At 44.3% G+C, this 13,555-nt stretch overlaps 1 protein-coding gene across 1 annotated transcript in view; it reads left to right on the top strand.

Annotated features, from left to right (window-relative positions):
• The first annotated feature begins 3,274 nt into the window (after positions 1 to 3,274).
• Positions 3,275 to 13,555, top strand: part of abca2 (ATP-binding cassette, sub-family A (ABC1), member 2) — a 603,170-nt gene continuing 592,889 nt past the window's right edge. Inside the window, exon 1 of the mRNA XM_085965847.1 lies at positions 3,275 to 3,581. Coding sequence (XP_085821973.1) covers positions 3,516 to 3,581 — 66 coding nt within the window. The 5' untranslated portion in view covers positions 3,275 to 3,515. The remainder of the gene's footprint in view (positions 3,582 to 13,555) is intronic.

The raw sequence follows: 13,555 nt of genomic DNA, 5'->3' as shown, positions 1-13,555 counted from the left end.
GGCCCTTGTTAAAGCCCACCTCTTTGACCAAACCTTTGGGCACCCCTCCTAATATCTCCTTTTTGGCTCGACATCCATTTTAGTCTGATTACGCTTGGAACGTTTGTCTACCTCAAAGGAGCTATATAAATGCAAGTTGCTGTTGAATTATAAATTCCAAAATTCTTCCTTTCATAACGCTTGTGTCCCTCTGGACCCAAGTGTGATTCTTTCTGCTATCTTCTTTTAGGTGTCAGCCTTGTCTCAGTGGTAGCACATAAACCAGGCTGATAGTTCGGTGCAGTACTGTTGGAAGTGCTGTCTTTTTGGATGTCATCCCACTCAGGTGGGTGGAAAAGATGCTATGGCACTACACAGCTACAGGTGAACCGTATAAACAATCGCTGGTTGCTCCCTGTGCTCTGATAATTCCCCCTTGCAATGTATACAGCAAGGATCTCACAGCACCAGCAGCCAAAGGTACTTTTTACATTTGCCGATTCTGAATGTTGATGATGGGAGAGTGATGCTCCTTGTATTTACATTGCGAGACCTTTAGTTAAAATGAGGCCCTGTCTACTCTCTCAGGCGGACTTAAAAGATCCCATGGTTATTCGAAGAAGAGCAGGGGAGTTCTCCCGGTGTTCTAGCCAATATTTATCACGAATCAACACCTAAAAACAGATTATCTGGTCATTTGTCTCATGGTTGTTTGTGGAACCTTGCCATGTGCAAAATAGCTGCCGCATTTCAATTCAATTCAATTCAATTCAATTTTATTTGTCATATATGCAGCAGACGTGTGTACTGCACAATGAAATGTTGATTTTTACGAGTCCTCCCAACATTGGAATAAATATGGCATAACAATGATAAAAATACTAATAGAAATACTAATAGAAAGACAGTAATAATAAATAAAACAACAGTAATAAATAATAATAAATTAATCGTTCATGAGTCTTATGGCCTGGGGGTAGAAGCTGTTTCGAAACCTGTTGGTACGAGACCGTATGCTTAGGTATCTCTTACCGGACGGGAGCAGGGCGAAGAGGTTGTGGCTGGGATGACTCGCGTCTTTAATGATTCTCAGGGCCTTCCCACAGCACCTCTCGGGGTAGATTACATTACAATATTACATTACCCCACATTACAACAGTGACTATACTTCAAAATTGGCTGTAATGCACTTTGGGACTTCCAAAGGTCTTGAAAGGGGCTATATAAATACAAAACCTTTCCATCTTGATACACTGTGAACAAAAGGCAATTGCAGTGAGTTCATTGCCAAGACATGAGAGAATATTTTGTTTGTCCCATTTTCAGCTAGCTGGTGGATTGCAATTCTCAGCAACCCAGGAGCTATCTCATCAGTCACTAAGGCTTCCAGAACACAGGAAATTTGAATATGCCTATTTCACTGGCTGCAAATACAGGCAAGTGGGGCAGTGGTGACAATTTCTGGTTGCCTTTGGTTTATTTGGGGTAGGCCAGTCATTGCCCAAATGTGTGGGCAGTAGCTTGCTTTCTGCGCTTGTACTTAACTCAAATTTCCCACACTCCCAGGAGACAACCTATCAGCCACCACAAACTTTGATTGATGCTAAGTGGCTGGAAAGGCTGGCAAATGCTAGCAATGAACCAATCTCAATTGAGGCAATGCCAAGTGTTAATGACTGTGCCGCCCACACTGGTACCAATGCTGACACTCACAGTGGCCACTTGTACGAGGTATTAGAATATGTCTGGCACTGCTAGAACTGTACCCAAGCAATGAGCTCATGCTCTCCAGAGAGATAAATAGAAAAACTGCAAATGGTAGAAATCGGAGAGAAAAATGGAAAATTCTAGAAAAACACAACAAATGAGTTGCCGATCAGTATCTGAAAGGGAGAAAATATGGGTTTAACCTGGTTGCTTTAGGTTGCATTCTGAAGAATGGCCTCAATCCCAAAACCTTAAACTGCCTATGAAGTACTTTTTGAAGTGTAGTCACTGTTGTAAGGTAGGAAACGCAGCAGCCAATTTGCACACAGCAAGCTCCCACAAACAGCAATGTGATAACGACCAGATAATCTGTTTTTGTTATGCTGATTGAGAGATAAATATTGGCCAGGACACCGGGGATAACTCCCCTGCTCTTCTTCGAAATAGTGCCATGGGATCTATTACGTCCACCTGAGAGAGCAGGCGGGGCCTCAGTTTACCGTCGCATCCGAAAAACAGCACCTCCGACAGTGCAGCACTCACTCAACACTGCACTGGAGTGTCAGCCTAGTTTTATGTGCTCAAGTCTCTGGAGTGGGACTTAGAACCCACAACCTTCTGACTCAGAGACGAGGGTGCTGCCCACTGAGCCACAGCTGACAGAAAATGTATGTACATAATAACGTGTGTGTATATATATATATATATAATAAAAACACACACGTATATCTATATATAAATAAACAAACACATATATACAAATATATATATATAAATATAATAAACCCACATATACATAAACAAACACATATACACACACATACATAGAAATACACACATAGAAACATACATATAGAAACGCACATATAGAAACACACAAACATATAAACACACATAAAAACACACACATAGAAACACATACACATAGAAACACACATATAGAAACACATAGAAACATACACAAATAGAAACACACACATAGAAACACACACAGAAACACAAACATACACATAGAAATACACATACACAAATAGAAACACATACATAGAAACACACATAGAAACATACACAAATAGAAACACACACATAGAAACACACATACATAGAAACACACATACATAGAAACACACATATAGAAACACACACAGAAACACAAACATACACATAGAAATACACATACACAAATAGAAACACATACATAGAAACACACATACATAGAAACACACACATAGAAACACATACACAGAAATACACATACACAAATAGAAACACATACATAGAAACACACATACATAGAAACACATACACAGAAATACACATACACAAATAGAAACACACATATAGAAACACATACATAGAAACACATAATTATAGAAACACATATATATATATAATATAAATACACGTTGACACATATATTATATGTTTCCATAGAATATATAAAATGCATTCAATTTTTTTAAAATTCAGCAGCGAGACTGGGAGAGCCGGAGCCTGTGGCTCTGCGCGAACGTCGGTCTGACGGGGAGCCGTGCACGAGCACGGAGCGGGATGGGGGGTGCGCGCGGGGCGGGGACGCGGATCGAGGGCGCGCGCGCGCCAGTAGCGCTCCAGCTGCCGGCGGGTTTGCGCTGACGTTGCGCTGAGCCGAGCCCGAGCTGTGTCTTTACCCCCGGAGCGGGCGGTGTTGGTGCTGATGGTGATGTTGGGGTGCGGGCTGGGGGAGCCGCCACTGTCTGTCACAGGACGCCGAGTGTAAGAAGGGGAGCCGCCGGTATCCTTGCTGTCTCTCTCTGTCTCCAGCCCAGCCAGTCCGTCCGCCCGCAGCCATGGGCTTCTTGCACCAGCTGCATCTCCTCCTGTGGAAGAACATCACCCTGAAGCGCCGGAGCCCGGTGAGTGAGTGAGTGAGTGACTTGCCAGCCACACAAAGCAAGAAGTGGGGAGGGAGGCACATTCATTCCGCCGGCTGCAGCCTCGCACTCTGCACCCGCTGCCGGGAGAAGCTTTCATGATTATTTCTTCTTTAATATCGCTGGTCTCAGAGGATTGGGGGAGCTTTGTTATGACAGGATGGACAATCTCTCAGGGGCTCGATGGTTTGATTGAAATCCTGATGCAGGAGTTCTTATTATTTGCACTGACCCGAAGTTTCCGGCTGTCTATCGGGCCTGGAAAAGGCAAAATATTCAGCTACCGTTAGTTACATTGTGGCAGAGCCAGGAGTAACATACAGTTTTTTTTTTACTACGCACTCGGATACCTTGTTCAGCATAATTGTATGTGTTCGATGGATGCAAAGCTTGGGAATGCTAAGAATGCATTTGCAAATCGTCCTCAACTTTAAAAAAATAAATAAACGGAATTTCAATGGTCAGATCTGGCTACCATATCATAAATAATAATTAATAGTACATGTTTGAGCACGTCTGCCTATCAGCCAGTGATGGACTAGTAACTGGACCTATACCAGTGACACAGGGTCACAGGTGCTCTTAAGGATTCTGCAGTCTTCCCCTAGACTTTGGTATTAATTGCTTCTCAGTTTTACAATAAGGTTTCATCAGACAAGTGCTGAATCTATATACCAGTGGATAGCGAGTTAAACCTGTATTGGGCCAGCCTGGTCTGTGCTTATATAAATTGTTCTTACCAGATCTGTCCTAAGCATTGCCAAATTGCATCAGAGAAGGAAATTTAGTTTGGCAATAAGGGCAGTTCCTAAGTATTTTTCAGGACGTGAAGATAGTAAAAGCTGTTGGTCAGCGGGTCTGACTCATGATAGTGTATGTCGAAAATTTCAGTATTTTATCTTTGGAAATTGGGAGGGGGAAAAGATAAGAGAGATTGTGGCTTAATTAGTTATTGATACAGATTCCAGCATAAATCACACTGAAATATCCTTACTAAACATGGGAGATGGGATGGGGATTGGGGGCGGGGGGGGGGGTGGTAGTGCAGCCTGCATACATCAGCCCCCCAGCAATAATACTGGACAGGAGCAATAAAATATCTGAGCATATTAGGGGGAAAATTCAGTTGTTTGCGCCTCCCGTTAGCACCTTAAGAGGGCGCTAATGGGGCGCAAAGCAACTAGCACCCGGGCACGGCGATGTTTGCGCCGCTCGCGAAATTAACTAGACATTTTGCGGCAGCGCTAAACACTACCGCCACGATCTCCTGCGCCGGCAGATTGTGACGTCAGTCGAGTGCGCAGCGCCCCGGACCGGAAATTGAGTGGCGCCCCCTGCCTTACCGCCTGCCGCTAGCAACGACAGGTTGAGGGGAGCATTATGCTGTCAGAAAGGGACTGGGGGAGTGCTATTTAAAGGCGACCGCTTCCTGCCTTTTTTTGTTGGTGACATTTTTGCACCACGCATTCAGAGAGAGAGAGAGACTTCTGGAGAGATTCAACGCTGTGTGAAGGAGTTTTGAGTACTGAGCAGCACTTTTCAGGTTTATTTTGATTTGCCCTTCCTTGCTTCGCCAGCGCTCTGAGGTAGCGCCTCGCTCCTTGGCCTTTGCGCCTTAAGACAGGTGTGAAGCGCCTGATTTAGCGCTCCAATCACCTCCAAGTTTGCTGTCAGAGGCGCTAATTAGTGCCAGGCGCTAAACTTTGCGCACGGCCGATAATGGCGCCCCAAACAGGGCGAGACTGAATTTTTCCCCCATTGTATTGGAACACAAGTTATTTGCTCTTTGGTATATACTATTTATGTGCATGTCTCCTGTTCACTTTTTCTGAACAGCCATATCAGTCTATACACTGCAGGTTAACAGTGGATTTACAGCAAGGATCAATGCACATTATGGTAATTAAGTGCATTTTAAATTGCTAGTGTACTCTCGTTTGCAGTTGTCTTGTGACTTATACCACGTTATAGTTAGAACCTTATGTCAGCTGTGGCTCAGTTGGAAGAACTCTCACCTCTTACTCAGAAGGTTGTGGGTTCAAGCCCCACTTGAGACTTGAGCACGGCTCTAGATTAGGTGTGAAATGCGCTGGCAGAATGAGACAGCTGCCAAATGGGGAGACCAAACGCAGATTGGGTGACCGCTTTGCGGAACACCTCCGTTCAGTCCGTTAGGGTGACCCCGAGCTTCCGGTCGCCTGTCATTTTAATTCACCGCTCCATTCCCACTCAGACCTCACCGTCCTCGGCCTCTTGCATTGTTCCACGGAAGCTCAGCGTAAGCTCGAGGAACAGCACCTCATCTTCCAATTAGGCACTTTACAGCCTTCCGGACTCAATATCGAGTTCAACAATTTCAGATCATAACCTCGGCCCCCATTACATTTTATATATTTTTTATCCACACCTTTGTTTTGGCCCTTCCCCCTTTTTCTCTCTCCCACATGGCAGCTGTCTCCCATTCTGCCAGCGCATTTCACACCTAATCTAGAGCCGTCTTTTGTCTCCACTAGTCCTATCACCATCTCGTCTGGTTTTGAATACCTCTTAATGTCTCTTCACTTCTCTTTTGTTCTTTCATCCCCATTTCCCAGCCCCCAAACTGGCCTTTTAGTTTGTTTAATTTCCTGTGTTTTTTCAGTCCTGACGAAGGGTTTCGACCCGAAACGTCGACTCTGATTTCTCTCCAAGGATGTTGCCTGGCCTGCTGAGTTTTTCCAGCATTTTCTGTTATTAAAGAAGCATATATGTTGTGCTGTTTTACTAAAAAAATTATTGTTTTCTCAGCAAACCTTTTTGGAATCCTATTAATGTCGTCTTCAGTTGAGAATCGCGTCCAAGAAGAAATGCAATGGCTTTGCATTTTGCACCTAATAAGTTTATCTATTTCATTCTGAAAGCCCTCAAAACAGTCTTGTCACCTGACTGAACAATTGTAATTGGACTGATTATATATTATATATATATTGTTTAAGCAATTTGTGATGACGTGGAAGAATCAACATTGTTTTTTATTGTACAGGCTGTTTCGGAGATCCTGATATAGAAGCTAATACAAATAATCCTAACTCATCCCAAACGCTACTGCCAGTATGTCATGCTGTACTAAGTCCAGCTTGCCTAGCAACACCTGTCCTTGGCAACCTCCGTTGGCTCCTTTCCGTCACCCCTCCCCCACACACTATTTATTTTAAAATCTTTGTCCTTCACAGTTCCAATTTCTTCCGCAGCCTTTCCTCCCTTTACCTCTGCAACCTCCTCCAGCCTTGTGTCCAAGCTCGCACCCTTCACCCTGCTGTCTTCGCTCTAGAGTGCAGTCTTTCTCCTTCCTCCTCACCCTCTGTGCTCCACTACTGGTGACCGAGCTTTCCACCACAACAGAATTTCCCTGGTAAAAGCACGATACAAAAAAAGAGCTTGCATTTATATAGCGCCTTCCAAGACCTCACGATGTCCCAAAGCGCTTTACAGCCAATGTAACACTTTTGAAGTGTAGTCACTGTTATAATGTCGGAAACATGGCAGCCAATTTGTGCGCAGTTAACTTCTACGAGCAGCAATGAGATAAATGGTAAGCATGCAGGTGCAGCAGGCGGTTAAGAAGGCAAATGGTATGTTGGCCTTCATAGCGAGAGGATTCGAGTACAGGAGCAAGGATGTCTTGCTGCAGTTGTACAGGGCCTTGGTGAGACCACACCTTGAGTATTGTGTGCAGTTTTGGTCGCCTTATCTGAGGAAGGATGTTCTTGCCATGGAGGGAGTGCAGCGAAGATTCACCAGACTGATACCTGGGATGGCAGGAATGACGTATGAAGAGAGATTGGGTCGATTAGGCTTATATTCGCTAGAGTTTAGAAGAATGAGAGGGGATCTCATTGAAACTTATAAAATTCTAACAGGACTAGATGCAGGAAGGATGTTCCCGATGGCCGGGGAGTCCAGAACCAGGGGTCACAGTCTAAGGATAAGGGGTAAGCCATTTTGGACTGAGATGAGCAGGAATTTCTTCACCCAGAGAGTGGTGAACCTGTGGAATTCTCTAGCACAGAAGGCAGTTGAGGCCAACTTATTAAATATATTCAAGAAGGAGTTAGATATATTTCTTAAGGCTAAAGGGATATGGGGAGAAGGCAGGGACAGGGTACTGAATTTGGATGATCAGCCATGATCTCATTAAATGGCGGAGCAGGCTCCAGGGGCCGAATGGCCTACTCCTGCTCCTATCTTCTATGTTTCTATGTTAAATGACCAGATAACCTGTTTTTAGTGATGTTGGTTGAGGGGTAACTATTGGCCAGGACACCGGGGAGAATGCCCCTGTTCTTCGAATAGTGCCGTGGGATCGTTTACAACTACCCGAGAGAGCAGACGGGGCCTTGGTTTAATGTCACATCCGAAAGACGGCACCTTCGACAGTGCAGCACTCCCTCAGCGCTGCACTGGCGTGTCAGCCTAGATTTTGTGCTCAAGTCTCCAGAGTGGGACTTGAACCCACAACTTTGTGTACAAGTGCAAGTTGTTGTTGAAAAGAATGCTCCACCCTGTAAAACACCTTCATTACACAGCAAAAAAATTTACGCTTTACATACACGTGACTTGAATCTGGTAACATATTTTGTACTGTTATATTTTTTCCCCAGTTAGGCCAGGAGTTCTTTCTAAACTTTTAAAATTATATTTTAATAAACAGGATGCAATGGGAACACGTGAAATAGAATGATACAGTTTACAGTCTTGCACTTTTATTGTGATCAGTGTCTTTGATACTAGCCAGAGCAAAACCTCTTGCACATTCCTCCTTATCAAGCTGCAGTTGATGGTTAGCATGTACAAGGCACCGTGTTGAGGAGCTTGTCGGAGGATGTGGAAAAATCAACAGGTTGGATTTTATTGCTCTGTCTGTTTCACAAACACCTGATGTCGGTGTTATTACGGATAATTCTGCAGCTCCACCAGTGGGATTCGCAATTGCCCCAATTTACACACTCGTGCTGCGATGTGTCTTTCCTTTCAAAACCCCCTGGAAAAACGCTGCAAAAGCTGGCCCGTCAGCATCTGAAAATAGCGAAGGTGTTTGCGTCAGGTGGAGATGCTTCAGAATCAATGATAACCAGTCTCCTCCTTTCAGATGCTGACGGAGCTGTTGTCTGTTTGTAGCATTTGGTATTTTTCTCTTGTACTGATTGTGTGGGAATGTTTATTTTTTGCCATTTATTCAAGGGTCCTTGTTCCTGCAAAATGCATGCTGCAGGAACCAAACCCATTTTATGTGAGTAGAGCTCCACCTTCTAGAATCATACAGCACAGAAGGAGGCCATTCGGCAAATCGTGCCTGTGCTGGCTCTTTGAAGGAGTTATCCAATTAGTCTCACTGCCCTGCTCTTTTCCCATAGCCCTGCAATTCCCTTTTAAAAGTTATTATTGAATCTGCTTCCACCACCCTTTCAGGCAGTGCATTCTAGATTGTAACAATTTGCTGTATAAAAAAAGAATTTTCATCCTTATCCTCCTGGATATTTTGCCAATTATCTTAAATCTGTGTCCTCTGGTTACCAGCCTTCCCGGAGATCTGTTACAGTTATGGAATTATCAAACATGTGCAGAATGCCCTGATAGTTCAGTGAGTTTATACAGTGTGTAGTTCAGCCTGCTGAGCAGGAAGGTCTCTTCAGATTCAATCCCCTAGCTCTGCTGTGGTGGCTATGTGGACATTACAGTTGCCCTCGGTGCCCCTGATTTCTGGAGGGGACAATCAACATTCCTGTTCTTGTTGGCTGCACAGCAGCCCTCGCTGGCAAGAGTATGCGATCAAATGGCCTGTTAAAGCTCATGGATAAAGAGTGGATTGGTGGCTAGGTAATAGAGGATGGCCAAAACCGGTGTGACCACACCCATTGAGGAGTCAATGTCTTCAGGAAGGAAAGGGACTGGAAGGGAGAGTATTGGTGTTTGGTGGGTGGGGGGAGAGAGGGCACTTGTGCACGAGCGAAGATGTGTTCAAGTAGAATCAATTTGAACATTTTCATTTTGTAAGAGGTTGTGGTGGGAGCTACTTGGAAGGAAATACTTAAAGAATTTACAGCACAGAAATAGGCCATTTGGTCCAAGTGGTCCGTAGCCTACTAGTACCTGCCACTCCTTTTCCCAAAGATTAATAATGTGTGAGTAACATGGGTGCTTACTTTTGTGCGGTATACATGGAATGTTTGCTCGCTAATTTTGTATTGATATTAAATAATTTCATTATACTGATAAGTAGTTTCACAATATGCTGCAGCTCTCGAATTCGCCCCATTCACAGTGCTGCACATGCAGCTGTTGAAGAGTTGCAGTTGTGTGACATTCAATTCCCGCATTGGTGTCCTATACAGGGTTGGTTTGCCTCTAGTTGACGGCTAGTCTCTCTGCTGCCACATGCACAGAGAGCTCGCTCTGCTTATATTACAGTGCTGCCCAGATTCTGGATGCACTCGGTGGCAGTGATGTAACGTAACAGCGATCACTAGATGATCGTTTAGCGACTTAAGTGAAGACTGAAAGTTTGCTCAGTGCTAATACACCTCGCAGGAATTAAATCTGGCTGGTAACCATTGAATTTATCATGCTGTAAGAAATTCTGGGCTGCCCCATCATGCTTGAATGCTTTGTGCACAGAAAATTCAGTCTTGCAAATGTCTAGATTAATTTGGTATTTTGGGCAAAAATGAAGAATTGGTGTTTGTTTAACGTACTTGCAATCATGCTTCATTAGGTCTGATGGGCTCATCTGTTGAAGGTTATTGATGGTTCTTAGTGGGGGATTGTCCACTCTCCAGTATTCTCTGCTCTTTTCTGGAAGGTGTTGGATTGTGCTGGGGCACAGAATTTAATCCCACGGGTGGGGAGGGTTGCCCTCCAGCACCTCGCCTGGATGATCTTTCCTATTTGGATGAGACTGTCCAGTAACATCAGAAGAAGGCGATTCCAGTACAGTGGGCACCACACCTGATTCTGTCCTTGTCCGATGTTGGCCCTCGCACACAGCAGATAGTGATTGATTGGAAGGCCTGGCTGATTTGATTGAAGGCATCGTATAACAGGGGATATCAGTGCAAAGAAATTTGATTATGTTGTGGCGATTATGCTGTGGAAATCTTGGCTCTCTATTGAATGCAAAGTATCTAGGATGTGGCTTTTAGTGAAATTGTGCAGTGCCTGATTTAATATTCTTCCTGATGCTGTTACTATATGCTGCTGTGTTGATTCCATAATGGTGTTTTGATGGGATTCTAAGCATGAGTTTAAGTGAAATTTTTTTTTTCAAACAATGATTGACTAGCGGCAGTGGCCTTTTGATCTCCTTCATTTGAGCCAATCTTAAGTGTGACAAAGGTGTGACACATTACTTCAAGCTGTGTCTGTGTCCATTTTGGAATGTTGTGTCAGACGGTTTGAGGTTTCTGATGAACCACTTCGCTTATTTTCATCCTCTTTTCATTGCTGATCGTTTTGTTTTAAGCAGCGAGTGTCGATCGAGCTGGAAGAACCGTCATTTACCCAGCAGAGTTGCCACTGCCGGCAGACTAGACTTGGGCAGCAGCTATGTAAGGTAGCTAATCAGCCAGCAGTGCAGCACAGAGAGCCACCTCGGGGCTGGTTATTGCCTGACTACCAACGACAGCGGAGCCCGAGCACCAAAATAAGTGGGGGGCCTTCAGTGGCACTCGCTCTCTCTGCCAACACCTGGGCTGAGTGTTGAGCTCAGCTGTCGAGGGCAGCAGTGTGTTTTTGCATTAAAAGCAAGAAATAACTTGCATTTATATAGCACCTTTCACAACCTCAGGATGTCCCAAAGTATTACAGCCAATGCAGTACTTTTTGGAGTGTAGTCACTGTTGTAATGTAGGGAAATGTGGCAGCCAATTTGCACACAGCAAGCTCCCACAAACAGCAATGTGATAATGACTGGATAATCTGTTTTAGTGATGTTTTCCTACATTACAACAGTGACTACACTTCAAATGTACATCATTGGCTGTAAAGCGCTTTGGGACATCCTGCGATTTATGAAACACGCTATATAAATTCAAGTTCTTTCTTCAAACCACATCATCGACCTCACTTTAAAAGATTCTTGTAGATTGTGCCGTCAGGATAAGGGAGCCGGTTTGAACAATGTAAATATTGGGAGCAGTACACACAGATGTTTCCCACAATCTTAGCTACAGAAATGCCAAACAGTGGAGTGCCACAAGGTGACCAGATGCTCTTCTACCTGCAACGATTCTGCACGCAATGTAAAGGCGACACTAGTGGTATTCCTGAGCCAAGTAATGTGGTGAGGCTGAATTAACACCACACGAGATGGTCATTTATCGCGGGAGATTCAATGATTGTCACTCTCTAACATTGTTAATTCAGCTCACTCTTGCGGTCAGGCACTTGCTGTCCCAAACCAGCGTTGTCAGCATTTACAGAAATGTTTCAAAGCTCAGTACAACTAAACAAAAATGACATTATGGTAATCAGTGATTCATTTTAACTTTAATCTTTTAATATTGAGAGGGCAATGGGACAAAAGCCTGCGTCCGGGTCTAGTCTCGTAAAGTTAACTTAATATAGTGAAACCTCCTACTCGTATGCAGTGCAACCACCATCTGTCATCTACTGCGCACAGCTCCCGAAGAACTGAAATAAAACACCTGAAATAAAAACAGAAAATGCTGGAAACACTCCGCATCTGTGAAGAGAAGAATGTGGCGTTAATTGTCTCGGGTTTTCGTCAGAACCGGTGTTTTGTTTGTGTTACATAAAATACCTCTGTGCTTGTCATGCAACGCTCTTTTTACGTTGCTGCTCCGAAGGTCTGAGGATCAGAGGGAGGGTGCGCTGAGAACGGCCACCGATGGGCCAGTTGGATCATCTGTTGAGTCTCCAGATTTTTTTAATCTGAGCTCTCGGTTCAGAATCCTTTACCTTCAGATTTAAGGTTTCTGGTTTCACTTCCTGGGTTTTGCTTTCCCGTTGCAACACTTGCATTCAGAATCCAGAGGCTGCATTTACCCGTACCAGCCCGCATGTGATCATCCAAACCAGTCTTACCAGCCTCCAGATTCATCCGAGTTTCCCAAGGTCGGTCCCATTTTTGTGACTGTACCGAAGTGTCAGAACTCCATGGTTTGCATTTGTAACGCTAATTTGTGCAAGGCGCATTAAATGTACCAGCAAGCTGTACAGGAAACTTTTTTTTATCTGGCACGGACGGGACCGACGTGGTGCCGGTTCATCAAAAATTCCGGATAACCGAAAGCTGTAGTAAAAGATACGGAGCTGAGAGCTCCGTATAAAGCAACAAACCCTGTTGCTTAGCTTCAGAACAATGGCCACAAGTTGCAAGCATCTCTGTAGCTTAGCAACAGCTGCAGCCACACCCTTGCACAGCAACAAATGGAGGAAGGCAAGTAATAAAAGTTACCTGAACCTACTCCTGAATTTTGCCGGTTAACCGAGATTTCCGGTTATTTAGGTGCCGGTAAATCAAAAGTTTTCTGTATTAGGTCGTAGGGACAGGAGTGGGCCATTCGGCCCCTTGGGCCAGCTCCGCCATTCAGTTAGATCATGGCTGTTCTGCACCTCGGTGCCACTTATCCGCCTTGGCTCCATATCCCTCGCTACCCTTACCCAACAAAAATCTGTTGATCTTGCTCTTGAAAGCTTCAATTGTCCCAGCATCTACAGCCTTTTGGGGAGATAGTTCCATAGTTCCACTATCCTTCATGTGGAAAAAGTGCTTCCTGATTTCACTGCTGAATGGTCGAGCTCTCTTTTTAAGATTATGTCCACTTATTCTTGATTCCTCCATCAGAGGAAATAGTTACACTGTACCTACCCTATTGAATCCTTTTAACATTTTAAACACCTCGATCAGATCACCCCTCAGTCTTCTATATTCAAGGGAATATAAGCCAGGTACATGC

This window comes from Somniosus microcephalus, chromosome 23, assembly GCF_052327205.1.
Source record: "Somniosus microcephalus isolate GS21.2 chromosome 23, FLI_Smic_1.0, whole genome shotgun sequence".
NCBI lineage: Eukaryota > Metazoa > Chordata > Chondrichthyes > Squaliformes > Somniosidae > Somniosus > Somniosus microcephalus.
The sequence above is the reverse complement of the archived record's forward strand: the minus strand, read 5'-3'. Positions and strand labels throughout refer to the sequence as shown.